Source organism: Hemicordylus capensis, chromosome 11 (genome assembly GCF_027244095.1).
Source record: "Hemicordylus capensis ecotype Gifberg chromosome 11, rHemCap1.1.pri, whole genome shotgun sequence".
NCBI lineage: Eukaryota > Metazoa > Chordata > Lepidosauria > Squamata > Cordylidae > Hemicordylus > Hemicordylus capensis.
This window is the reverse complement of record NC_069667.1, coordinates 22,119,745-22,147,637: the sequence shown is the minus strand read 5'-3', so window position 1 is coordinate 22,147,637 and position 27,893 is coordinate 22,119,745. Positions and strand designations below refer to the sequence as shown.

The window sequence follows — 27,893 nt, the reverse complement described above, 5'->3', positions numbered from 1 at the left end:
GCGGGGGGGGGGGGGGGGACTCTCAAAACTCGGGAAGGCGGAGCCAGGAGCCAGGAGCCAGCCAATCAGCTGCCGCGAAAGCAGCTCTGACGCGAGGGAAGGAGAGTAGAAACGAAAGTCGGACGGGATTGGTCGCCCGCGCCGCTCGTCTCCGTCTCCATCTTAGCACCGTGCGCGAGACGGAGGGGCGGGGCTTTCCTCTTCTTCTCCGGGGGTAAAAAGGGGGAGGAGCTATGCGGCGGCTAGTGGAACTCCTGGCGACCTGGCTTGGTCGTGTCTACCGGTTTAAAGCCGAGTTTTGAGGATTGCTGGGTTGGAGCAAAGGGCCCATGGATCCCCTTTACGCACACTCAGAGGCTTCTGGGGGAAAGCTCACCGGCAGCGCATGAAGGTAAAAGTCTACCTTTATTGTCTGTATTTTTTTTTAAACGTGTATATATCGCAGGTTTATCCTGTTACGGTGAGGATGTGAACCACCTTAAACGCTTCTTAATGCAAAAGCATCTCTTAAGTCACCCAAAGTGACTCAGAAATACATCCAATTTTACATCCAACTAAATGCAATTTAGTGAAAACCATGGAGGTTCCATGGAGCTGTCGCGACTAATAAGTTATGCATGCAATTATTTCTTTAAGTGTGTTTTTATAAGCCAATTTATACAGTTAGGAGGATCAAGCAGTTTTTCGCTCTGAATTGTGTGCCACTGCAAGCTTGCAGACTTGCACACTAGCCTCACCTTGCAAAAAAAACAAAACAAAAAACCCTTTAAATAAAAACGAGTACAACTTCGGATAAGCCTCATCTGACACGAGCCAGCTTTGCCACTTGATCCTGCCACTTGTATGAACTGATCCTAGAGTGGCTTTTTAAAAAGGATTATGAGTCTATTTATGGGAGGATAGCTTATTAACCATGATCACTAAATGGAGCACCCAGGGACCAAGGCAGTATACCTCCCAAAGCAGCTGCTCAAGACAAACAAGGGCGATGCTGTAGTGCTTTAAAGGCACAAGAGATATGGAAGCAAAAAGGTGACAACTCCCTTCTATTCATGGGCCTTCCTGGGCATGACTAGACCATACAAAGAGCCTTGCTAAATTGGACCAATGGTTTTCAACACAGGCCAGCAAGATATTTCTGGAAACCGGCAGGGCACAAAAACAGCAGCAGTACAATTTACACAAGTACACATCTGAACAGAGATGGTTATTCACATGTTGCCTTCAATGCAGGTACAGCAGTACACTTCCTAGCTGTATCATGCATTTGAGGGACCTGCACCCAGCTTCACTTTTTAAATGAATGCAGGTTTAGTCATTCACACAGACACATGTACTGGATGTTTTGAGCATATTATGCCAATGTTTTGTCAGTTGCACTGGCTCCTAGTCCATTTCTGGTCCCAATTCAAAGTGCTAGTGTTAACCTTTAAAGTCCTCAATGGTTTGGGATGACCAGGTTATTTGAGAGAGTGCCTTGCCCCATATGTCCCAACCTGGACCTTAAGATCTTATTCAGAGGCCTTCCTCCAGGTGCCCCTGCCAAACGAGAAGAAGGGGGTGGCTACTAGTACAGGGCCTTCTTGGTGATTGCACCGCTTTTATGGAATAGCTTCCCCAGTAAGGTTCACCTAGCTTTGTTCCTGCAGATGCCAAGTAAAAACCTTTTTGTTTACTCAGCCTTTTACATTTTAATCTGATTTTAAAACAATGTATTTTAAATTGTTTTGTATTGTATTTTGTATTTTCTCCCCCAATTCCTTTCTTAGTCTGTGTGCTTTTATCTCATGTTTTAACGCTGTGTTGTAAGCTGCCCAGAACACAATTGGTTATGGGGCGGCTAACAAATAGTTTTATATTAACTCTCAACATGAGAGTCAATATTATGCACATTGCATCGCTGACAAAAACTTATATGAAGTTTTATATCATTATGTACAAATGTACAGACATCTGTACACTTACAACATAATGTCTGAATAGGGCTGCTGTCTGAAATATCATTTGCAACAACCTTTGACAGGTCAAGGTATGCTGGGCTGGCTGATATGGTGAGAGTTTAGTTAGGATACTGTGCAAATTTTAACATGGCAGCTGAGAATTCCTGTGGTATCCCATCAGGCAGATTAAAAATGCTCTGTACACTTTACCTTTTACACTTTTCAAGAGAGAGACTCTCTTAACTCTATTCTTATGTTTGGGAATTAAAAGGAGATTTGAGCAGAGAATGACACTGGAGAAAAAATGAAGTTTGCCTGTCTTTCCTTCCGTCAACCTTACGCCGGGCTGGTTTTAAACCAAGTTAAAACAATAGAGACCCGTTGGCGACCGTTGCTGGCAGAGTACAAAGCTTGCACCGTTGCTGTCCACATTGCTTTTAAAGACTGGGGTGACGACACCTGGAAAGAGATCCTCGAGAAGAGACTTGGCATGACGTGGACACAGATTGAAGAGTTAGTAGATGAGGGTGAGAAGTTTGGCAGGGGTGTTATTGCAGGTAAGTGACTGTGACCCAGTTCTGTTAACCAAAGCTTCATTTTGGGGTTTTAACCAAGAGGAACTCAAAATGCTGAATTCATAGCTTCATTTCCCCCTAATCTAAAGCACCAGTTAACATCCCATGGAGATATACTCCCTGGAGTGAGCAAGTATCTTATATCCCCAAAGAACTAAGTGCAGGAACAAGGGAGAGAGGGGAGATGGAAATATTCCCATCCCACATAGTTCTCTCCTCACTCCCCACTCCGTCTCTAAAGCAGAGGTCACACCCGGCACAGGTCACAGTGACCCTCCGCCATCAGCACGGTGCAAGCCAGCAGTGTGGCACAGCAACCACACCATCCAGGACAGACTGAAGAGGACTTGGGAGCCCCGAGCAGGTGTGGAGACCCCGAATTTTGGCCCGGAAGTCCAGGGGCAAGAGTGCCTCTGCCTGGGTAGAGCCCGTTGTGAAAACAACGGGGGAGCTTGATACTTTAATGTCTGTCTGAGAACAAAAGTTCCTATCTGTTTGGCCTGGCTTTCTAGGCTTTTTAAACTAAAGGTTTGTCCTAGTTTTCCAGGGGTTTTAAAAACTGTTTTAATAATGGTTTTATGTTTTTATAGTTTTTGATTTTAATTAATTGATTTTGCTTTTGCTTTAATGTAAACTGCCCTGAGCCATTTTGGAAGGGCGGTACAGAAATCCAATCAATCAATGTATGATTTGTGTTTTAAATGCAGGGCTAATTGACATTGGAGAAACATCACAGTGTCCAGAAAACATACCTCCTGAAGACCTCTTGGACCTGGAATCTAGAGCCATACTCTCAGGCCTAGAACAGAAGTACCTGACATCCATTTCAAACCCCAGATGGTTGCTGGAACCCATCCCTGCACGAGGGCACAAGGATGTCTGGCAAGTGGACATCCCTGAAGAACTCATTCCTTCTCTGGAACATCACTGATGGTGTGTGTATGGCTCTTTGGCCCATTGGCCGACCCAAGTGTGCCCCTCTTGTGAGCAGAAGTAGCTTGCAGGTGCTGATTCTACCCCAGTGGTCTCCATTGGTGAACGTTACAGACTTCCGGACAGCTGGCTGGAATCCGAGTGCAGCTTGTGGATACGGTGGGCAGAAAGCAAGCATTGTGGGCAATGAATGCTTGAGTCCAGCTGCTTGTATCCGAATCATTGTAAATAACTATATACATAAATTACATAGACAGCTTTTGTCAGTGAGTAAACCGATAATTTGACTCTCTCCGACTGAGTATTTAATCTGGTAACAAAGCAGTTACTCCCTGCCAGAAAGGTTGCTTGGCACACTTCCCAGCACATAGCCTGAAAATATGTCCTGAAAGCTTTTCAAAGACTGCTGGGCAGGATCCAGACTTTGGCAACACTCCTGTGGCTTCAGAGCCAAGGAGCAAGGAAAAGCGGTTTCCCCTGGTGTGATGGGAAATCTCCACCCGTTCAGCTCTGCCATCATCACTAGGCTTCCAGACAGAAGCAGAAGGCCTAGAGGGGAAGCTGCCACGTACTGAGTCAAACAATTGATCCATCAAGCTCAGTATCGTCTACACTGACTGGCAGCAGCTCTCCAAGGTTTTAGGCAGGAGTCTCTCCCCAGCCCTACCCGGAGATGCCTCCAGGGTGTGAACCTGGGAACTCCTGCATACAAGCATGTAAGTGCTCTACAGCTGAGCTACAGCCCCCTGCCATTCTTGTCACCTTCCTCTCTGGCAACAGACACTTTCATATATAATGACCCAGACTTGTGTCTCCCAATGTTGTTGGACTACAGTTCCCATGACCTGGCTGCATGTGATGGGAACTGTAGTCCTACAACATCAGGGTCCCACACTTGAGAACCCTTGCAGTCAATCTCTTGCCTTTGTGCTTGAATACACCTAGACCCATAAGGACAGCCCTGCTGAATCAGACCCAAGGAGGCCCATCTAGTCCAGCATCCCATTTTGCACAGTGGCCCACCAGATGCTCCTGGAAACCACAGGCAGGAGCTGAGGGCATGACACCTCTCCTGCTGCTACTAACCCGCAACTGGTACCCAGAGGCACCCCGCCCCCGAGGCTGGAGGTGGCCTACAGCCCTCGGACTAGTAGCCGTCAATAGACCTCTCCATTAAGCGGACTCATTACGGCACTACAACCCCACCCCACCAGAGGTCCTTTGAGTGTCCCAAATGTTGAGTATTACCACCATTAACATATATGACCAGTAATATATGGTCCTAGATTAGGTATGGTCATATATATTCTAACCTTTGGCTTCCTGTGCCGCTGCCGCCACTAACTAGTAATGCCACAGCACTGTCTTTTCCCACAGGGGGCCCTGTTCCTTAAACATCTACAATATGTTAGGCATGTCTGCTTTTGCTTAGTTAATGCCAACACTTTCTTTGGGCTGTTCTGCACAGTATTATAGTGTTTACATATTGAGCACACTTAGGAAAGAAAACCGATTTGAGCACCATCGAGGGTATATCAAGAGCCTGGTCTAGTAGTTGGGAGTTAGAGGAGTACTACTATCTTAGACACTTCCCCCAATGAACATTTTCCTACACAGGATAAAACCCTAGCGCTTCATGGCTACCGTAGTAGCGGACTGCATGAATGGGCCTTAAGCAAAGCATTTCAAGAGTGCTCTCCGTATTCTCCATCCTGCTGAGCAATTCTGTGCAGCTTAAAAGCTTCTTACCCTTCTCATATTAGGGATCAGCAGAGCAACTAGTCCAAGATATTAATATCCCTAGTTAAAGCCAGGCTTCTTCCATAGGAAATTGCTATCATTGTCGCTTTAGATAGAATTTGGTATCCAGCATACTTTGGTACCAAAAGGCACTTATTCTACAACAGTAGTAACAATGTCAGACAGTATGTAGACAGGAGAATTGGAAAAACCACTTATTTTTATTCTGAAAACGTTCCTTTCCTTCCACCATGCATACATGTTCAAGATCTCATAAGCTGCTGGCTGCCCCAACAGAAGTGTGGAACTGTTGGTAAAAGTATTTTTAGACCTCACCCAGTGAACACACAATCTTGAGATTGTTACATCATAATGGGACCCTTTTTGGCAAGTTCAGCAACACTGAGCATCTGCACACCATCTGAGGCTCAAAGAGGAGCATTATCAAACCGTTATATGCAATAAAGGGGCTTCCACTCTCAGCTAAAATGCCACTTGCTTAAGGGCTAGCTGGAAATGACCACAGTGGTTTCTCGGGTGCTTGATAAAATGGCCTTAACATGCAAAATCCATTGGACAGATGTTCACATAGGAGAGAGTGTGGCAATAACCTTGGCTCTTAATAGAGTCATATCATGTTTGAATTGTGTCAAGTTTCAGAGCTGGCTTTTCAGTCATACTGTTTGCCCAGGTTGGAGCAAGAAAGGACTCTGAAGATTAGTGGTTTACAGTTCGTAGGCAACAATCCTATGCACACCTCAATGGCAGTCTTGTAGTCCAAAAATAAGGCCCATCATCCTGAGCCTTCAACCATTGTGGTCACGGATGATGGGAGTTGTAGTCCAAAACCAATGAGTGATCCAAGTCTGCTAAATTGGAATGTGCAAAGGATTGCACTGCGGGTGCATTATTTGCTTGTTGGCCAACCATTTGCTTGCATGTTCCCACCTTGCCAACACCTTTCAACAAAAAGGTAGAGAGAACTGTAAGTAGATTGCACAAGATGACACACACACACACACACACACACACACACACACACACACACACACACACACACACGTTACAGGGATAGCACACCAGACCAAAAAACCCTTCAGGAGCAACTTACTGACCAACCTTCTTTTGATACCTTCAACCTGGAGCCTCTAGGCACATCAAGTAGCTTGTACCAAACAGGTTTTGCCAAATCGGTTGATGAGGTTGCAAAGCCATTTAGCAGACTTGCCATATTAAACTTGGAGTGGAAAGGGACTCTGCTCCAGCCACATGCACAGTCTTGTGCTTCACCAAACAAGAGGTTGGTGACTTCATTTGGAGACTAAACAGAACTCGTAGGACACAATTCTTTCTCCTCCTTGTGTTACATCATCCTTTCGTTTAACATCTACTGTCCCTTGGAAATGGATGAGGACAATGAGTTATTCTGCTCTGCTGGTTTTATAGTCACTATCCTCAGCCCTCAGCAGACTGTAGCATACTAGAAGTGTGCTATGGCCATATGAACCTGGATTTTTATTTTGTAGGATAGTTACTTTGAATCACTCTCGATACACCGATAGTCATCTGCTACAGTACAAATCTGACACAAGGGAAATTCTTATAAAACAGAGGGGGGTGGGGGGGAGAATCACATATAGAAGTAACTTAAGTATCTGGTTCAAGTTCTGTTCTCTGCCAGATTAAGCCTACATAGGTATCCTTGGCAGAGCTGCTCTGGAATTTTTAATGGCCTTGCTAGCTATTCAAAGCCACCTTGTACACCTTCCCTCTTGCCACATGTCATCATAATCCCATAAATAGCACACACATTTTAAACAGACTCCCCAGTCATGTCAGAGAATTCGATGGATTTTCTGGTCCAGCCAAAGTATCTCTCTCTGCAGTCCGCTAACTTCAGAAAATTCACTTAACCGTCAGACACAGAGCTATAAAAAATAGTGGACGGTGGTTTTTATCTGCACGATAAGCAGTGAACTGACGCCACCCAAATAAATCCAACTATTATCCTACAGTTTCCCCCTCAGTCTTAAATCAACGTTTCCCACAATTTAGACTACTGAAGCCAATGAGTTACTTCTAATCCATCTGTGAAAGAAAGAAATACAAAAGAGCTGATCTAGGTAAATAAGACAGGAAGAGAGAAGTTTATTCTTCAGTCCATGTCATTGTGAATCCCCCTATTTCGCTCTCCTTTTACATGGCTGGGTTTCCCCAAGTCTACCCTTCGTTTCATCGATGATACCCAGTGTATTCTGCTGCTTTGGGCCCCACTCCTTTGGAAGCAGATGTTCCGTTGGAAGTGCAGTTGCAGTTCGGGCAATGGTGGTACGAAGGAGTTCGATGGTGGTGGGAGGATCTTGACATGGAAATGGCGGAAGCCGCCGCTATCATAGGCATTGAGAACCATGGGTTACAAAATGGAAGCAGGCTGGCCCAGTGAGCCTGCATGGCTGATAAGTCTGGGTACATGGCTGGGAAACCGGGAAGCCCCATCACTGGTGCAAAGGGGCTGTTGGGGACAGGAGGTATGACGTGATACAAGGAAGTGGCCGAGGTGGTTGTGGTCGAGTCTATGTCGTGTGTGTTTACTCGAGCATGGTTGGTGTGCTGGGGTAGGTGGAAAGGAGCCAACTGGCTTATTTTGGCGTCACTGTCCTCAGCGGCTGCCTGCTCAGAGGACCTCAGAGGGGTCGGAGGAGAAGCAGGATATCCGCTTCTCAGCCGGGCTGCTGCTTCCGCAAGGCCTTTGTTCATGGTAGGCTTTCGGAGTCCACATTTGTGCATTTTGTCCTTTGGTGAAGTGGTGAGGAAGCCATTCTCCCGAGATGCAGGCGGCAGAGTAGCTGGGACTTCGGGGCTTCTGGACCTGCTCTTCAAGCAGCCTTCACTGAAGTCCTGCTCCAACGCAAAAGCAACAGGTGGCGTATTCTTGATCCCAACTCTTCTCTTGCACCTTGCAAGGAGATGAGGACAACCTCGCTTAAAGTTCGGGTTATGGTAGAACTGTAACTAGAATAAAAACAGAGGGGGGGGGGAAACTTGGTTGGGTTGGTTTTGTTTTGTTTTGTTTTTAGTTAACACCGGTAGCTTCAGAGGGGAAAATGCAGTAGCAGAGTGATGCAACCTTAAGATCTTCCTCTTGTATTTCTATCCTTTCAGCTAACAGCCCTGAAATGTGGAATCTTGTTTCAAACCCAACACATTAATTCAAGTACAGGAAGCTGCCTTATACCGAGTCAGACCATTGGTCCATTTAGCTCAGGATTGTCTACACTAACTAGCAACAGGTTTCAGGTGGGAGCCTTTCCTAGCCCTACCTGGAGATGCTGCCAGGGATTGAACCTAGGACCTTTTGCACACAAAGCAGATGCTCTACCACTGAGTTATGGCCCCATACAACATTTCCCTAGTCTTCTGAATTGAGACAGTCCAGAAAACAGAAGCACACTCTTTGCAGAAAGAGGGTTAGAAAGGTACACCGAGCTGGTGTAATATCGTGGCTATGAGGCTGAGTTGTGAATCGGGACTTCCCAGTTTGAATTTCACCTCTGCCATAAACCTGCTTGGTGGCCTTAGGCAACCTTGGCCATTGTAGCTGGAGACAATGGGAGTTGTAATCAAGCATCTGGGAACCCCTGCCTATAAGGACTGCATCAAGTTAATATACCGGAAGTGCTTTGAATACTCAAAAGCATAATACAAATGCTAAGTATTATTATTAGCTTTACAACTTTTAAAAGTTCCATAAAAACAAAATGGTGGACTTTGGCTAAGGGAGAAATTTTCAGAAGTATATAAAATTTGGACACATCCTACTAGATGAACTAAGTGTTCAAATGGGACACGTGAGTAGACACATTTTAAATTTGGAGTAGAGACAAGCTTTGTTACCCTGGAAGCACACTCAAAGTGTTTCAAAAGATCTGGAGAACATTTTAAAAATGTGACAAGGTTTTGAAAATAAATTTCTCCCCCTATATATGTTGCTTGAAAGTATTACGATTCCAAGCTTATCTTAACATAGAGAAGCCAAACATGAACATACACAATTAGGATGGTGGTAAAGCCCTATGATCTAGTTTTAGCGGTAGAGTCAGTAATGCTATAGGGTAAAAAGCCTGTACACAGCAAAATAAAACCAACAGATACTGAGCAGAGAGAAGTAATATTTATCAGTTCACTGAACTAGAATGCTAAAAGTGAGCTAGCAAACTGAAGTATGGAAACTGGGGAACATTGCTGCAATTTGAGTTTGCATGTTCCAATTAGTGAAGAACAACTTGCAAAAACCAAACACAAACCTCAAGGTAGATTGATTGCAATCATGTCAACACGAACTCAAATATTTCCTAGCAACTGGTTGCTATAACAGATAGTCTTTATACTAAGCAGAAGCATAACCAAAAGCCTCCTGTCATGTGACTTTCTCACTACACGATTTAAATCTGCTTAGGGGAAGTTATGAAACTTTGCCCCTCTCTACACATACACAATGCATAAGCAATCACTTATTCAAACTACAGATTCCCAGAGGCAAGGGCTGGTGGTGACTACAAGGGGCACATTTTGGCCCGTTGATTCTGCCACCTAGAAAAGCAGATTTCAGCCCAGTGGGCACAATCCAGCCAAACTTAAATGCTTTAAGTCATTAATCTGACAAATTCCTGAGCAACGGCCATTTGTGCAGACAATGCATGTCATCTTTTCCTTCTGTCTCCCCTGTCTCCTCCCCTTCTCATGTATGGTGCATGCGCACACCTGTTTTTTCTTCTGATTAAATTTGTTCAATAGATGAATGTCAGTGAGAGATCCCTACATGCAACTCTTTCTTTCTTTGCGGCTTGGAAGAATCAGGTGCGTTTCAAACAGCCTTTAGGAAGCTTCCTTTGTCATTGTCTTATTTTTATTTTCACATTATACACCTTAATATCAAAGGCATCTACAGGGTTTCAGTTATGGTGTCCATGTTCTCAAATGTCCTCCCTGGAAAGGCCTTATGGCCACATGCTTTCCAGCATCATGTGAACATTTGCCTCTTTAACCAAGTCACTGGAGAAAGGAGGTTGAAACAATCTGTTCCGATTACTATTCTAACATTTGCTCTTGTCTCCAATATTGCTATCTTTCTGCTGCCTGCCACTTCGAGTTAAACTAGTGGAAGAGCATTAGCAGCATAAAAAGCTTTTAAATGAATTTAAAAATGAAAAACTCCAGCTAACCCCAAAACGAAGAAACCACCACCCAATATGCTAAGGCAGTACATACATACAATTGCATTAGGAAACACGATCAGTGCAAGACAAAAATTGACAACTCGTTTCTGCTTAAGTTGCAGTCTGCATATACGACAAGAGTGTAATTCAGTTTACAGCAATCTCACAAAAGAGCTTTGTTTGCATACAGAGTGAAGTCATTGAACAGCTGCTGTATTGGATCAACAGAATGGCCTGAGCCCACTATCTTGTCTACAGCATTTGATGTCTTGAAGGAAGCTTGTGAGAATTAGGGCCTATGCAGATTGAACTGTGTCCCATTGTTCATTGAGCATAACTCATAATGAGGATGCTTTGTTACCCAATTATCTGAAGTTTTGGTGGATTTATCCAACACACCATTCAATGGAATTAACTGTTTACAAATATTACCAATTTACTGACATTTGCATGGAGCAGCTTTGAAACAGGCACTCTACAGTATTTGATGGAAGCGAAGAAGCAATGTCTACTCTCTTGATCAACAGTCATATCCACTTACGGCTGAAAAGCCCCAATTGTTTCTGACTTTGAAATACCCTCTATTTCTGTCATCTCAGTACCCAGTTCCATTCTACATTTTTTTTTTTAAATTAGCATGACCAGATCTGCCCAGTTTGATGGCAAAGGGGAATCTTATATATTTTCCTTTTTAAAAACATGCCAAGATCTTACCTTGCTAAATGCATAAGCAGCCTTTTCTTCCGCTAAAAATTCGACAAGGGAGGCAGACCTTTGAAAATTCTGTCTCATCTTGCTAAAGCCATAGAGATTGAGCTGACGGATGAAGCTTTTCATGCAGTCAGTTTCAAAGATGCGTAATGGCCCTTTCCTTTCCAGGACTTCTTTTTTAAAAAGCTCTTCATCAATCACAACACAATTCCCATCATCATCCCACCAGAGTGATTTGAACTGATCACTTTCAACAATTTTCCACAGTTTTTTTGGGAAGGTGAGGGATAGAAAATCATTGTCTTCAAGAGAACCATCATCACAGAGAGCAAGCCGTGGTCTTTTTACCCAGGGCCCATCGCTCAAAGCTTGAAAAGCATTCTCTTCGATCATGGACCTCAAGGCAGAGTCACCAGCTGCTGTTTTGTCATGCAACGGAGAGGATGAAATTGAGATTGCAGAATGAACCATTTCATCTTCAGCGGAAAAGTGTTGAGATGGTGCAGCAGGAAGGTCCATATCCAATTCTCTCTTTTCACTCTGATATTTTTTTTAAGCTGTAGCCATTTGTGCTATTTATCAAACCATGCCAATCAGGCAGCAGCAGGCCTATTAAAAATGATACTAGCTTGTAGGGAGCTTCAGTGAGGAGCGGTTCTAGAACATCACAATGAGATCTACCTTGTGCAGGTGTGACATCACAAAATGAACTCTGGTTTCCTAGCAAACGAGATCATAATGACAGAGACAAGACACTATACTGAACAGCATTTATTATATCTTCCTTGAACAAGGGAAATAAGGACTAAGCCTATCAAGCTTAAGTATTCATCATAAAAGCAGCACATACCAACTGTACTTTAATTCCACTAACCGTGTGTGTAGGAGGTGGCTTGCACTGCTACTGGTTTGTTTATTAGAATCTTCCACTGCTCTCGGATAAACCTCATTTTACTTTATACAGCCAATGAATACTGAAAGAAATCTGAGTAAACAAGTACTTGCACTTTTATAACAAAAAAATTGCTTGCAGTGGCCCCAGAAAACAGGTAGAATAAAAGCAAGCACATTATTTTTGGATGGCCTCATTTTGCTTTCATGCTGATAGACATGGGCCCACCCTATGTTTGCTATAATGGGGAATGTTGTGAAAAAATGCAAACACATGGCTTTTTTTGTTAAGGTGCAACAAATGGCAGCGAGGGGCTCTAAGCTGTCTAACTTGGAGGAACCAACTCCATCCCCAGCTCTTACACAGGCCCTGCAGCCTATACTGGTTTTCTGCAATCACGATAAGCAAATTGTTTATTTTACTCTTTTCAAAGGAAAAATACACACTGATTATGAATCTCTTGCCAGTCTCTGGAATTGTTTTTGCACAAGTGGTTTTATTCATGTTTCTTTCCTATAATTTAGAGCCTAAAATAGTTAATCCGGGGAATTCCCACATTAGCAAAAGGTGCCTTATAAACAGATTTCCTTTCCAGGCAGACTATACTAGAACAGTATGGCCTTCAGACACTTTCAAAAGGCAAATCTAATATGAACAAGAGTGTGTGCAAATGAAACTGCAATTGCCATTCATAAGAAGATGTAGAGAATAAGAGTTCTCCAAGCAATGCAGGAGGATATTTTATTGAACAGCCAAGAAGTAGGAGAATGAGAAATAGATACTACCAAACAATAAGTAACCTTTTAAAAGAAAAGTGGAAAAGCAACTTTAAAAAGTCTCCTCACTGCCCTCTAGACAGCATAAAGATTATGGTCATTTACACAATAATTTACATACCTTTATTGAGGTCATTTGACCCATTCAACAGAGGGAGAACCTTCAAGTCCTACCTGAGGACATGCTTGAAACACAGCGGTTTCAAAGTTCTAGGGAAACAAAGAGGCAAGAGCATGCCAATGCAATACCATGGGGCTATGGTACTTTAGCATAAATAGAAGCCAAGTGTACAGATTAACACAACGAGATGTTGTTCACAATAGATTACGCATTTCATACAGCCTTTAAAAAAATACTTTTACATATTTATACTGTACAGATTTTCTTTTTAAAAATATATTACATTGCCAGAAGTTCATATAAATACTATACAGGCAAGCTTAAATCCAACCAAGCAGGGAGGTTCACAGATCAAACCACCCTCTCCTCTCGTCACACTGTGGCTGCAGCTCAGGCCACAGGGTCATGTGCACAAGGGCCTCCAAATCTAGGAGGACTTGCCCAGGCATACATGTGGACAGGATTGAAGCTTCTGAAGATAGTATTTCAAATGCTGAACTGTACTTCCGGAAAACCTGAATTGTGTTACTAACAAACACTATACAGGTTCAATGCTCACAGCTGAGCATAAAATTAAAGTTCATAAACAGAGATCCGATACTTTCCATCTGTGACACACACTTTAAGCATTGCACTCATTGAGACCTGCTTGACATTTTATATGCAAATATATGACAACTCTCAGAGAAATTATATTAAAGAAAATCTCCATTCTCTATATTACAAGCCACTAAAGCACAAGACTCTCTATCCATAAACCAATTAGAACAAGGCATGAGATAAAACGGGTTGGCCACCAACTCTCAGATATGGTCGAATGGGAGGAGCCAATCCTAGCCACGCACCACATTGTTTCAAAGTCCATTTTTAATCCGGAATATCAATGTTTAGCTTGGGAGGTGGTATAACATATTTCCCAGGACTCTGGGTAATGACTACCCCAGTCTTCTTCCGAAACATTGGCGCTATTTTGGGAGGTTCTGGAACAGGAGTTTCTTCTGTTTCCTCATTATCTTCATGATGCAGATCGTAAGAAATGTTGCCGTACTCTCTTAGGAAAGGGAAAATTTCAAGCAGGAACTGGCAGAAATCTTTGCGAATTCCAAACCACCCTGCACAAAGAAACAGTTTACTGACAGCTTCATTCTGCACTGAGATTGATCAACTGAGTATGAAAAAACCCCTTTCCTGCTGCACATTCAGGAAAAATGATATACAGATGGCCCTTGTTATTCATGGCGTTTTTGTTCTTGCTTATAGGGGCGAATAACGAAACTTTACCTCATGGGAATCCAGGGGTTAGGTTCCTACACACACACACACACACACACACACACACACACACACACACACACACGGCTAAAAAAAGCAGGTACGAGGCAGAAATAAGAAAAATAAAGTACTCTTTGCCCCTGTACCAGGTCTCTAGCTCTCCAGCAATACCCCCAATTTCTCAGAAATTTCGCCAATAAAATAAAAAAATAAAAATCAGTTTTTTAAAAAGCCACAAAATGGCTCTGTACTGTAAAATTACACTGGAAGTCATTTCCGGCCCAAAACCCACAAATAGGTGAATTTTGCCTATTTTTTAGACTGCGGATAGAGAAATGGGGTCTTAAAAACCTGTCCGTGGACATGTGAACCCGCAGTTGTTGAAACCGAGCATGAGGGCCACCTGTATCTCCATACAAAAGGAGCAGACAGGAAGCTTCTCTACTGTATACTTACAATGATTTCCTCCTTTCTGTCCAAATGTTGTTGCCATTAATGTGATCAATGATAGCCAAAGCGGAACAAATATGGGTATATATGAGAACGTGTTATGTCCATCTAGTCTATGCACCAGCAGGATCTAGCAGAACAATTAGATAGTGTCAGTTTCATCCTGTATATATCATAACTGGTTAGGATCCAGGACTAGACATTATTTAAACTTCCTAGGCACCAAGCAGTAGAGTGCTGAATACATATATATTTCAAACTCCTAGTTACCAGCACCAAATTTCAAGTAACTAGGTGAACACAATTTTTCCAAACCTGTCTGGACCCCAGTTCTGCAGATAATTTGGTACATAAGACTAAAGAGGTCCCTGGCAACACAGAGCCAGGGACCTCTTTAGTCATGGTGAGTGGGAGATGCTGGCCTTACAAAGAGGAACTATAATCAGGACTGCAAGCATTTGCTAAAGGTCAAAATTTAATATTGGGTGCAGAATTCAGCATCCTGACACCCTCAGCATGTTTCTGATCTCATGGCTGCAAAGAATCTGAGTGTGTGTAGGCAACATGGATGTGTATTGAGAAGGCCCTAAAAATGGTTGAATGTCTGCTTTTTGGAGCGTTGTGTTAATTGTGTGACAAGATTCATCTACCAAAGAAAACCACAGGGCTCTGTGGTTGCCAGGAGTCGACACCGACTCGACGGCACAACTTTACCTTAAACTTTAGGCATCATGTGGTGAAATCTGCAAAGCCAAAGGGAACCCCTTGCAATTTCCTGTGGCTAGCAGAAGCAGAATCAGTCATGTATTATGGTCATTGGGCTGAAGTTAACAAGCATTTATTGAAGTTACAGATTTCAGGGTTTTTTTTTTAGGGTCTAGAATGTAGGGTATCTGAGGCAGCACACACACAGCCCTGATTGAGTATTTCTATACTGCCAAAATTCACATCTTAAGGCAGTGGACAGAAACTTGTCACTCAATTAACACAACTCTCTAAAAAGCAGTCAACCATTTTTAGGACCTTCTCAATATACATCCAGCCTTCCCCTCTTCCAGTTAGGATCTTATTCTCAACAGTGGCGTTTGCAACTGCACAAGCCTCTGAAAGGAACAGGAGTCTAGGAAGCAGAAATGCTAAGATTATCCCAGCCTCACAAGCAAGTGGATTGTTTTTGCCTACTTCAAAGGTGAGTAATGGAACGACAATCGTCATCCAACTGATGGCCATCGTTATGTGTGTTCTCCGTTGCTCAGCAATCACATCCATTGACCGTAAGAAAAGGACAGACCAGACGATATAATAAAGTACAACCAGGCAGAGAAAGGACATCAAGATCCACAGAGGGACACAGACAACCTGCAAATGGGATAGGGAGGAAAAAAGGCCAAGTAATGTTATCAATTTAAAAAGCTGCTCAATTTTGTTTTTGTTAAAAACAAGAAGCCAGCATCACATCAGACACTGGTTGTCACAATCTAAAATCCTATCTGCAAATAAAATCGTGGATATCTTAAAATGAAAGCTAAGATTCTTAGCCTTTAACAGCTATCGAGCTTCACAAAGCACTCTGAAGGTTAACGTGTGATATTTGTGCTATAAAAGTATTTACCACAATATTTACCCCCTTGATTTACCACAGTTTGAACAATTTATTCTTTGCAAGACTAGATTTCAACCAGATTTTAAAAGAAAATTCTCTCTCCCCCTTCCAAGTTTAAAACTTAAATGCATTTCTGCATGCATCTCCATACTAGGGGGCAGAAGAGAGACCTGAGAAACAGGCCTATCACTACACAGAAGTTAGCACAGATTCACAAGGTGTGGGTGGGTGGGTGGGTGGGGACCTCAACATTGTCCTCTGAATGCAGATAGGAAATTGCATATCTGAATGTTCCCTACATAAAAGTGAACAAACCAGAAAGAATATTAAGTTGCCCTTCCTTCATGTGCTAGAAGTTTGTAAATGCAAAGAAGCATTCAAGCATGCAATTCCTGTACTGCTTTCTGAAGTAATACAGTGTGAGTTGGACTGTACCACATTTTCTGAATATCTGAGTAATCTTTAGTTGGTCTTTTTTTTAAAAGCAAAAACACAAAAAACCCTAACATCCTGCTAATGTGCAACACAACAACCCAAAGGTTAGTTATTCTGACCACTGAAGGTATTGTTTACTATTTAAGGCACACACCTACTACCTATGATGCATCCTACAGTTTACTAAAGCCACTAGCCAATTTAGCTTCTGGTGTATGCCATTATTTCAAAACCCATTTCCCTTCATCATCAGTTAGTACTTCCATAAAGATCCAATGCTTTGAAAATAGGTTTAGAAGTAAATAAGAGTTTACATACAAGCCAAGGCCACTTGATAATTTCATCTAGTCGGAGTGCAATAAATATGAACTGGAGAATATTGACAGAACACAGGATTTCCAGCTAGGGAAGAACAAAAACAGGTAAATCAGAATCAAACAGATTTTGCTATAAAATCCAAAGATCACCAATAATATTTTGAAATTCAGCATGCAACACTTCAGCTTCATACGGTGTTATCAGACAAGTAGTATAATGAATGGAAAGCCACAAACCGAAATATGATTGGGAAGTTAATGACTCTCACATACATACATCTTCTAATAAAATAATTTAATAATACTTAAGAGAGTGTTTCAAGGGAAGTAGACCCGTGAATCAAGATTCTCAGTTTCTAGCACAGACACCAGACAGCTTTCACACTTGTCCAATGCATCAGAGTCTCACCTCCAGAGATCGGTCATGCCGGAAGCCCCACACGCAAGCTGCAACCGACACCGGAGACACAAAAAACAGTGGCATGAAGACGAGGAGCCAGAAGCGGGTTCCTCTCTCAATCCCATCGCAGACGAGCACCTCGAACATCAGCAGTAACAAGTGGATGCCTACTGCAATTAGCATGGCTTTGAATTCCACACACGTTTCTCCTTCTGCTCTAAAGAGGGGCAGAGGGGCAAGCAATCCATTTCGTCAGTTCACAACACAATGATTTCATCCAGACACCCCCAAGCATTTGGACTAGCCCAGTTTCTATGTGTTGCCTACATCCGATGTGAACATGTTAGAGCCCTCAAGGAAAGAGGGTTTATAAGGCATATACAAACAACCCCACAGTGGTTGCTTAAATGCCACCTCAAAGCCAGTCATAACTGCAGAGAGGAGCTGGTCTGTGTCTACAACAAATTTCAAGCCACTGTCATGCTCCTGTAGCTACTTGTGGAGAGGCATCATGACCTGACTATATCAGGAGACACTAAGCCTTTTATTATTATCCCAAAGATTTATCCCAAAGATTTACAGAACAAGAAAGTATTACTCTTACCGGTACTGTGGGTTTCGTGCCCATACTCCAGTTCCTACTGAGGCACCAACAATGACCATCAACTTCCACAGCCATATTGGAGCAAATACTGCCCAGTAGCTCCATTGAATCTTGTCATCCAAACGGAGAGAAAGCAGAACTGAGAATAGTAGCAGACAGGCGTAGATAAGGAATTTGCTGTTTAAAGAGAGGAGAAAATGGCAACTTTGAGGAGGAGCACTGTCTTCACACACATATTATTTGTATTTCAGAAGACAGCTACCACACAGAAATCCATTATGAACGCATGAAGCTAGCTTATAGCAAGTCAGACAGCTATATCAACTGCCCAGATTCAGAGGCTACTGAATATCCATTGTCGGGGAGCAACAGCTGGGAAGGGTGGTTGCCCATAAACATCTGGTTGGCCACTGGAGGAAACAGGGTTTTGGATCTTTGGTCCGAGCCAGCAAGTCGTCTCTTATATCCTTGGGCCATTAGTCCATCTAGCCCAGTTCTGTTTACTTTGAACTGCAGAAGGTTCCCATATCTCAGAAATCTTTCCCTGCCTTGCAGACTTCCAGACTGCATGGCTTAAATCACAGGACACAGACCCAGAGTGCCATTAGGATCACCATCCTAATGATGTAGATAGTGCCCCAGTTTTTCCTCATATGTGAATTAAGTAACAAAAAAGATAAAGTGCCTTGCCCAAGCAACGCATGTATATCCGCTCCCTTTATTCTCCAAACATCAGGCAACATTGAAAAACTTTAGCTGTGTCTTCTCTCCTCAAAGTACATCTCTGCCTCTGGCCTTTCTCTCCTCAAAGTACATGCTGGCCTGGTAGAGATTATAAATGCTTCTCTGAGGGAGGGCAGGATGTCTCCTTGCCTTAATAATTAGACCACTTCTGAAGAAGCCTGCCTTGGATCCCTGAGAGTTGAGCAACTTCAGGACTGTCTCCAACCTTCAGTGGCTGGGCAAGGTAATTGAGAGGGTGGTGGCCTCCCGGTTCCAGAGAGTCTGGGAGGAAACTGGTTATAGACCCATTTCAGACTGGTTTTCAGGCAGGCTATGGGGTGGTGACTGCCTTGGTCAGCCTGATGGATGATCTCCAATTAGGAATTGACAGAGGGAGCGTGACTCTGCCCATCCTTTTGGACCTCTCGGCGGCTTTCGATACTATCAACCATAGTATCCACTTCTGGAGCGTCTGAGGGGTGTGTGGGAAGCACAGCTTTGCAGTGCTTCCGCTCCTACCTCTCGGGCAGATTCCAGATGGTGTCCCTTGGAGACTGTTCTTCAAAATCTGAACTTTTATATGGTGTCCCTCAAGGCTCCACATTGTCTCCGATGGTTTTTTTAAAACATCTACATGAAATCGCTGGGAGAGATTTGATGTAGGGTGCTGTCAGTATGCTAATGACACACAAATCTATTTCTCCATGTCAACATCATCATGAGAAGGCATAACCTCCCTAAATGCCTGCCTTGAGGAGGTGATGGGCTAGATGAGGGATAATAAACTGAGACTAAATCCAGGTAAGACAGAGGTACTTATTGTGTGGGATTGGAACTCAGGAATTGGGTTTGCTCTGACAGTTCTGAATGGGGTCACACTTCCCCGGAAGTAACAGGTACACAGTCTGGGGGTGCTTCTGAATCCGAGCCTCTCTCTCATGTTCCAGGTTGAGGCGGTGGCCACAAGTACTTTCTATCAGCTTTGGCTGATATGCCAGCTGTGTCAGTTTGAGAAATGGCCTCAGAACAGTGGTACATATACTGGTAACCTCCAGACTGGACTATAGCAATGCGAACTATTTGGGGCTATCTTTGTATGTAGTCCATAACTATAGTTGGTCCAGAATGCGGAGGCCAGGTTGGTCTCCAGATCATTTCGGAGAGAACATATTACTCCCTTATTGAAAGAGCTACATTGGCTGCTGATAAGTTTCTGCGCAATATGCAAGGTGCGAAGTTATAACCTATAAAGCCCTAAATGGCTTAGGCCCTGGGTATTTAAGAGAATGTCTTCTTCACTATGAACCCCAGCCCACTGGGGAAAGGTCCGTCTGCAGTTCTCTGCTGCTGCCCCAAAGCTATGGAATGTGCTCCCTGCTGAAATAAAGAGTATCTCCATCTCTGACAACTTTTTAAAAGTCCTTAAAGACGCATCTGTTCACCCAAGCTTTTAATTAAATACTGTTTAAATAGTTTTAACATTGTTGCCATCTCTGTTTGTTTATTATTTCTCTATGTAAACAATTTTAAATTGTTGTAATGTTTTAACTTTCTTTTATTTGTATTGTTTTATTGTAAACTACGCAGAGACAAGTTTTGGGTGGTATAGAATATGTTTAAAGTATTTAAAAAACTCCATTTTCTGCAACTGTTACTAGCATACAATACTGTACTGTCTAATTGCTGAACTGCTTCAAATCAATTAAACCTTCTAGACTATTCATGTATCAGTGGGACTCTGGATAGGACAAGAGTAGTATGTCATCTCCAGTCTCTAGTGCGACAGCAGCTGTTTCATTACGCACCAGGCACCCTGTTTGGCTTCACAACTGAACAGAACGTTTCCTTTCCATAGCCCTAAAGAAGTTCTTGATGACAAGTCACAAAGCAAAAGAAGTGCTTGAAATAATTCTGTATCTTTTGTAATGAAGTGCCTGCACTCCTCTCCGTCAAAAAGCTCATTAGCAAAGAGCACAACAGCCAGCTGCCTCCCACTAGGAAGTTGACTAAGACCAAAGCAGCTGCCTTCAAACTGTCATCATTCAGCCAGCACAATCAAAGGAAGGAAGATGAAGAATTAGGAAGCCGATGCCAACAGCTATAAGGCTCTATAGTAGAAGAAGCCTGGATTTTCCGAACATATGAAGCTGCCACCTACTGAGTCAGATCAGTGGCCCATCTAGATCAGGGTTTCGGAAAGGCGCCTTTCCCAGCCTTACACAGAGATGGCATGCAAAGCAAGTACTCCCCCATTGAGCCTGGGTGGCAGAATAATCTGGGGTGGGAAGTAGGGATGTGCACAAAACAAGTTTTGCAGTTCGGTTTGAATTAGGACCCATTTCAAACTGAACTGCTGGTCTGTGTGCCGGTTTGGTTGAAGGTGCTTTGCTTGCAAAGGGGAATCCTCGAAAAGTCTTCTAAAGGGCAGCGGTGACAGGCATCCTTAAAAGCAGATGAAGGTTCTTACTGGCCCAGTGGAGGCTGGAAAGACACCACCGCTGCATGGGCAGATTGCTTGAAGGACCACCGCGAGCTTGGGCTGTGCCAGGAGGCTTTGAGGTGCAGCGGCTGGAACCTTCTCTACTTTTAAAGGTGCCCTCTCGTACTCATACTTTTCAAGGATTTCCCCACCCCTACTATAGCCCCTCAAACCAGTCCAACACGGACTGGGCTTGGTTTGATTGCAGACCGGATCGCCTCCAGTCTGGTTCGTGATCAAACCAAACTGGCCCAGTTTGAGGTGAACCGGTTCAGAATTGAACGGTTCATGCACACCCCTAGCTGAAAGGAAAGTGTTCTGCTGGAGAATACAGACATCAGTTTTGCTACCTCCAATATGCCAAGAGAGTTAGGAGAGGAGAGCTGGTCTTGTGGTAGCAAGCATGACCTGTCCCCATAGCTAAGCAAGGTCCACCCTGGTTGCATATGAAAGGGAGACTAGAAGTGTGAGCACTTCAAGATATTCCCCTCAGGGGATGGAGCCACTCTGGGAAGAGCAGAAGGTTTCAAGTTCCCTCCCTGGCTTCTCCAAGATAGGACAAGATTTTTATTTTTTTTAAATAGGACAAGATTTTTTTATTGAACCAACAAACTACCAAAGCATACAGTAGAGAGAGATTCCTGCCTGCAACCTTGGAGAAGCCGCTGCCAGTCTGTGAAGACAATACTGAGCTAGATAGACCAATGGTCTGACTCAGTATATGGAAGTTTCCTATGTTCCTAGAGTGCTCAATTTCAGCTAGCTTCTTTGGAGCCCAAATAATTCTCTAAGATGGGGTGCAGAGAGAGCAGCATAATATCACAACCTGTTTTTGGCTTGATAACAATGTCATGAGCAGCACACTTGGGATGCTACACTGTTGCAAAAGGGTGGACAACTGGGAAAACCCATCATTATCGTGTGTCACCCTGCTGAAGTAGTGCAAATATAAACAGAAAGCTGTTGTAGAAAGGCCATGTCTAGGAAGCTTCCTGAAGGCATTTTGGCCTATGCAGAATGGTCTACTTATACAAGCCTAAATATAATGTATGTTCTGTCTATTGGTACAGAACCACACACAAGCATCAACTGATGAGGCCCTTTTGCACTTCCCTAACCTCATCAAAGGTATAATTCCAGGTGGGGAAAATGCAAGAAAGGGCACTCCCTATTTTGGCATCCAGGTATAGATCTACCTGACTCTCAAGAGAGCCATCTGGCTCCCACCATGATGTCACCTCCTTCAGAAGCCATTCCTATTCCAGCAGGATTTTAACCCAACTATTCTTTTAATATTAACCCAACTAATCTCCTTGCTATTCTTTACAGACAATTCTTAATTTTTGTCTGCCACTTATCTTTGATTTGCTTGTTTATTGTTCTAATAGTTTTGCTTGACTGTTCTAAAAGTTAAGCATTAAACAATTATTCCGTATACAAACATAGCAAGATAACCCCTTATGCAGCGTACTGCAAATACAGTCAAAATGTACTTAGATTTAGCCTCACCTGTAGTAGTATTTATTGAGAAGGAGTATGTACTACTACTACGACGGTGGATATTTATATACTGCTCTTCAACCAAAGTTCTCATAGTGGTTTACATAGAAAAGTACATAAATAAATTTACTTTGAGCCATCAATTTTACAGAGTAAGCAGCAAAAAACAAAAACAACCCTGAACACACAAAGAAAACAGCTCCTGTCCCAGACAGCTTACATTTCAAGAGAGGAATGCTGCTGACATAGAGGTCCAATGACACCCAATGGCAAGAGCTGCTACGACATACCACTTGCACTACCGTGCCCCATCATATCAACACAACACATTACAGAAAGGAACAAAGCAAACACACAAGCCAGTGACTCCTGAAGCACAAAGCCAGTGAGTACGTAGGCAAGCATCACACACTTTGTAAAGGAATTTTGAACCTACTCCACAGGGTTGTTGTGAGGAGAAACTTAAGGATGTAGTACACCGCTCTGGGCTCCTTGGAGGAAGAGCAGGATATAAAATGTAAAAAATAGTAAATAAATAAATAAGATAGATAAGATGGCTCCCTGTCCCCAAAGGGCTCACAATCTAAAAAGAAACCGAAGACAGACACTAGCAACAGTCACTGGAGATACTGTGCTGGGGCTGGATAGGGCCCCTAGTGAGAAACTCACTTCCCGCAGAGCCTGCCTCATCCCAAGGATTTGGGGCAGGTAACAGTAATGCAACTGTTTCTGTCCTCTCCCTCTGGAACAGGGCTGCCCTCTGCAGATTTTGGCTTACAACTCCTATAACCCCTGGCTATTGGCCACTCTGGCAGAAACAGTTCTGGGGAGAAGGGTGGGAGTTAACTGACAGTGAAGATGCTAACCCACTGAACCAGTCCTTCCATTGGCCCCTAGCAGTTAGTGACAGCCCAGATTCTGCAGTTCCCTCTACACAGAAGGAGCTGCAGCAGAGGAATTCAACGGCAGAACACTGGCCTCATTATTCCCTTCACAGCAACCCTGTGAGGGAGTTGGTCTTGGGCAGGAAGAGGAAACTAGCCTGGAAGGTCGGACCTAAGCCAAAAACACATGTTTAAAGAGCAATCTGGGCCATTTTCTGATTAAACCTGAAAATGTCAAGCAAGCAATCACCAATGATTTCAAAGCTTTTTGTGAAACGAAATGCAAGGAAGAGCAGATATCCAGCATTCAACACGACTTGCCCTGCACTGTCCACTCTCTCCACACCATGCACAATTTTATATACCTGTCATGTCTCCCCATAGTCACCTCTTTTCCAAACTAAAAAGCCCCAAATGCTGTAGCCTTGCCCTTTAAGATAGGTAAGGGAGCACACTCACACACACTCCCAATATGAATGCAAATTTGAAGTATTCTTAATTGGTTTTAAGTGACTCTGGACAACAAGAGTTCTCAAAGCAGATGAAATAGATATAAATATAAAATAAGATGGTTCCCTGTCCCCAAAGGACCCACCATGTAAATAAAAAAAGCAACATAAGCTAGACCCCAGCAGCCACCACTGGAGGAATGCTGTGCTGGGGACGGAGAGGGCCGGTTGCTCTCCCCCTGCTCAATACAAGAGCATCACCATTTTGAAAAGGTGCCTCTTGGCTCAGCAGGGGTATCACTAGCTGGGTTTTTTTTTGGGGGGGGAGGTGATCGCTCCTGTCCACCAGCGACTCGCCCCCCCCCTTTTCAGGCCTCCCTCCCTCCCTCCCGCCCCCAGCCTTTCCAAGGCCTCATAGGTACCCCTCCCCCCAGCCCGGCCCCGCTTTGGGCCTGCCCTCACCTAGGGTTGAAATCCTGAAACAAGCCCCTCAAGTTCATGGCGTCCCTGCTTCCGCCTCCCCTTCACAGGCGACGACGCATCGCAGCAGCCCCCGGACAGGAAACCAAATCGCTCCGCCAGCCCCGTCCACCCGTCCACCGCGTCCCCTCACAGCTGCCGGGCCGCATTGCGCGTGCGCTGCGCTCCAGCCCAGCCGCGCACGCGTAGACAGGAGCTCCAAGAGAGGGAGGCAGGGTGAGGGGACCGTCCTTCTTCTCCCTTCTGCGCCCGCGCCCGCTCTCGCCACGCCCCACGAGGGCTTCGGGCCCCGCCCCGTCGGCCAGCCAAGTTGGAATGGGGCGCATGCTCTGTCAGCGTTTGCGAAGCTGTGCCCTCTGCTGGGTAGGTGGAGAGCGAGAGAGAGAGCGAGGCTGCAAAAGGTCACCGATAGAAATCGAGGAATTTCCTGCGACAGCTTGCTAAGATAAGGGAAGAAGGCACACTAGAAAGGGTTAAGATGGGCAAACTACACAGATGAGACAGAATGGGGCACAACAGACGGTGTGAAGTAATCGTATGGCAAGAGTGCTTTGGGGCATGGACAAAGTGCCTTTCCCTCACCACAGCTGGGACATCACGCAGCAGAAGACCCTGTCGTATGACAAAACCGCTCTTGGAGCATGCACAAAGTGCCTTTTCCTCACCAGAGCTGGGACATCACGCAGCAGAAGACCCTGCCGTATGACAAGAGTGTTTTGGAGCATGCACAAAGTGTCTTTTCCTCGCTAACTGGGCTGTAAAGATCTGGGATGAGCGGGAAGGGCTCTTCCAGCTCAGAAGGGAGCCGACAACTGTGAACCCCTGCACCTCTCCTCTACAAATATGAAACCCTGGCGGGGGCGGCGGCAACCCTAATAATTTGTGCTTATTTATTGTGGTTGGGGCTGATGGGAGTTGCCATCCAACAGCTGGAGAGCCTCAGCCTGGCCGCCCCTGGAATAATAAGCGAACAATCTGCCCTCCCGCCCCAGTTACGTGGAAGCTAAAGACAAGCACCATCCCTCACGGTAGGCAGCTGACCGGCTGGTCTGGTCATCCAGAAGCAAAGGGCACACGGCAGCCACAGCACAGCAGGCTGCAGAATGGGGGACATCATAAAGCAGCGGCTGTCAAACGAGTCCCCCAGATGTTGGACTGCCACTCCCATCATCCTCAGCCTGGCCATTAGGGCGGAGGATGATGGGAGTTGTAGTCCAGCATCTGGGGGACAGGGCTTGAGCACCCCTCTTCTGGCTCGGACAAGTCTCTTTGCCTCTTCCCCCTTCTGCAGAGAAAGCGCATTTATTTCTACGTGAATGTGTCAGAGCTGTAGCTCAGGGGGAGAGGATCTGCTTTGCAGGCAGAACAGGTCCCAGGTTCAATCCTCCTCGGCATCCCCGCGTAGGGTTGGGAAAGCCCGGCGCCTGAAACCCTGGAGTGCCGCTGCCAGCCAGAGTAAACAATACTGGCCTGGGATGGACCAGTGGTCTGATTCAGCAGGCAGCGGCTTTCTCTAAAGGGTGACTTCTGAACTGTTGATCCTGCCCCAGTAGGTAGGCGAGACGCTGCAGCAGGAGGGGAGGAGGGGATCTCCGCAGGGGGAGCAGAGAGGGCATGCCCCCCCCGCCCCCAGTCAGTCCCGTGCCACTGCAGAGGAGCCCCGAGCCGGCTGCTAAGCAGGGGGTGGGCGCCACCCACGCATGCGTGCCCAGCGCCCCCCCCGCCCCCCCTGCATTCGCGGCAACTTTCCTCCGGGTCTCCTTTCCTTGCCTCCTCCATCTCCCGAGTTGGGGATGTCTCTCAGTCTCTGGGGCAGCGCAGAGCGCTCCAGCTCTCTCCCCTTCTTCCTCCCTCTCCTTGCCCGGGGGAGGAGCGGAAGAATGCAGCCTTTCGTCTCCCCGGTGGCCAAGGCGATCTTTGTGGCGCTTTTCCTCTTTGCCATCCTGCTCATTCTCTATGTGATCCTTTGGTACATTTGCAGGGACCCAGACCACGACTACATCTGAAGACAGACAGACAGACCCGGGTCGAGCCTGAGACGCCGGCAGAAGAAGCAGGCTGAGGATGAGTGAGTGAGCCAGCGAGCTGAAACCTCGCAAGGTACTTGAAATGCACCGCCGGGTGCCCATCTATCCCCTGCTAACTGAGCAAAGAGGCACCTTTTAAAAGTGGCGATTCTCTTGAATTGAGCAGGGGGAGAGCATCTGGCCCTCTCCATCCCCAGCACAGCATCCTTCCAGTGGTGGTTGCTGGGGTCCGGTCTATCTGACGTTTCTTTTTTAGATTGGGAGCCCTTTGGGGACAGAGAGCCGCTTTATTGATTTGTTTGTTTTTGTTCATATCTGTGTAAACTCCTTTGGGGACTTTGGTTGAAAAGCGGTATATAAGTATTCATCGTCGTATTCTATTTTCAAAGGGCCTGAGCCTGTTTCGTCACCTTGGACAAAATGCAGGTTTGTGAACGGAGGGGATGGGGTGGGATTGTGATTGACAAGCATCGTGGGTGTGCAATTGACAGCATCCATAGCCAATTGCACAAATATCTTGCTGTGTGCATTTGCTTCTGGGTGGCTTGCTCGCTTCTTTGATTCTCCTGCTTTTTTTAAGAATAAGAAGGGATAAGGCTGTAGCTCAGTGGTGGAGCATGAGAAATGGAAGGCAAACTTCACTATCCACTTAAAAAGTGTGAATATTTGATTATTCTTAATCAAAGCTCTGTGTGTGTGTGTGTGTGTGTGAGAGAGAGAGAGAGAGAGAGAGAGAGAGAGACTTTCAGTCCAGAAAGCAACCAGACTTAAGGGATTTGAGGTCAGGGTAGGATGCTCCTTCCTGGATTGGTTTTGTGCATGTTGGTTTACTGTTCCTACTTCTCTTTAGTGAGAATGTGCAAAGGGTCTTTGCAGACATTGGCACAGCAGTTAGGATTCAAACAGAAAAGCAGATAGTAGTGGGCAGTGGATAGGGCTCTGTGTGAGCTGATCTTCTACACCCAAGGAAAAACTTTGCCGGCATTCAACACTATGCAGAAAAACCAACAAGACGAAGGCATTTATTGTGGCATGACCTTGCATTTTTCATCAGGTGGAAGTCAGCCCTTGTCTGTAAAAACAAATGCCACAAGAAATTCATTCATCTGTAAGGTGCCACAAGATCTTTGGTTCTTATTTATTTTTGTCTGCAAAAGACTTGCCGGGTTGCCCTTTTAGAATGACCTTATTCGTTTCTCAGCTGCAGAAGTTAGCAGCCTTCTGGTCTGGTGCTGCAGTAGCTCTCCGTGCATGTATGAATTTGGGATGTGTATGGAATTTGCATGAATCGATTCGAACTGAATTTGAATCGATTTGAATCAAATTCAAATTGATTCAAAACCACTGAACAGAGTGGAGATTTGTT

At 44.8% G+C, this 27,893-nt stretch overlaps 3 protein-coding genes across 3 annotated transcripts; 1 reads left to right on the top strand and 2 right to left on the bottom strand.

The window, feature by feature from the left end:
• Positions 1-31: 31 nt before the first annotated feature.
• On the top strand, positions 32-3,740 carry LOC128335447 (protein EOLA1-like). The gene is made up of 3 exons (XM_053273723.1): positions 32-391; positions 2,212-2,497; positions 3,223-3,740. The coding sequence occupies exons 2-3, from the start codon at positions 2,245-2,247 to the stop codon at positions 3,444-3,446; spliced, it is 477 nt and encodes a 158-aa protein (XP_053129698.1). The 5' UTR covers positions 32-391; positions 2,212-2,244; the 3' UTR covers positions 3,447-3,740.
• Positions 3,741-5,390: 1,650 nt separating this feature from the next.
• LOC128335567 (heat shock transcription factor, Y-linked-like) lies at positions 5,391-11,726 on the bottom strand. Its single transcript, XM_053274083.1, has 2 exons — positions 11,119-11,726; positions 5,391-8,200 (listed from the first exon to the last, which is right to left on the bottom strand). The coding sequence occupies exons 1-2, from the start codon at positions 11,632-11,634 to the stop codon at positions 7,421-7,423; spliced, it is 1,296 nt and encodes a 431-aa protein (XP_053130058.1). The 5' UTR covers positions 11,635-11,726; the 3' UTR covers positions 5,391-7,420.
• Positions 11,727-12,734: 1,008 nt separating this feature from the next.
• Positions 12,735-24,692, bottom strand: TMEM185A (transmembrane protein 185A). The gene is made up of 7 exons (XM_053274084.1): positions 24,483-24,692; positions 17,986-18,162; positions 17,391-17,598; positions 16,983-17,066; positions 15,809-15,985; positions 14,633-14,756; positions 12,735-14,016 (listed from the first exon to the last, which is right to left on the bottom strand). Exons 1-7 carry the CDS (start codon positions 24,518-24,520, stop codon positions 13,772-13,774), a joined length of 1,053 nt encoding a protein of 350 aa, XP_053130059.1. The 5' UTR covers positions 24,521-24,692; the 3' UTR covers positions 12,735-13,771.
• Positions 24,693-27,893: the final 3,201 nt, after the last annotated feature.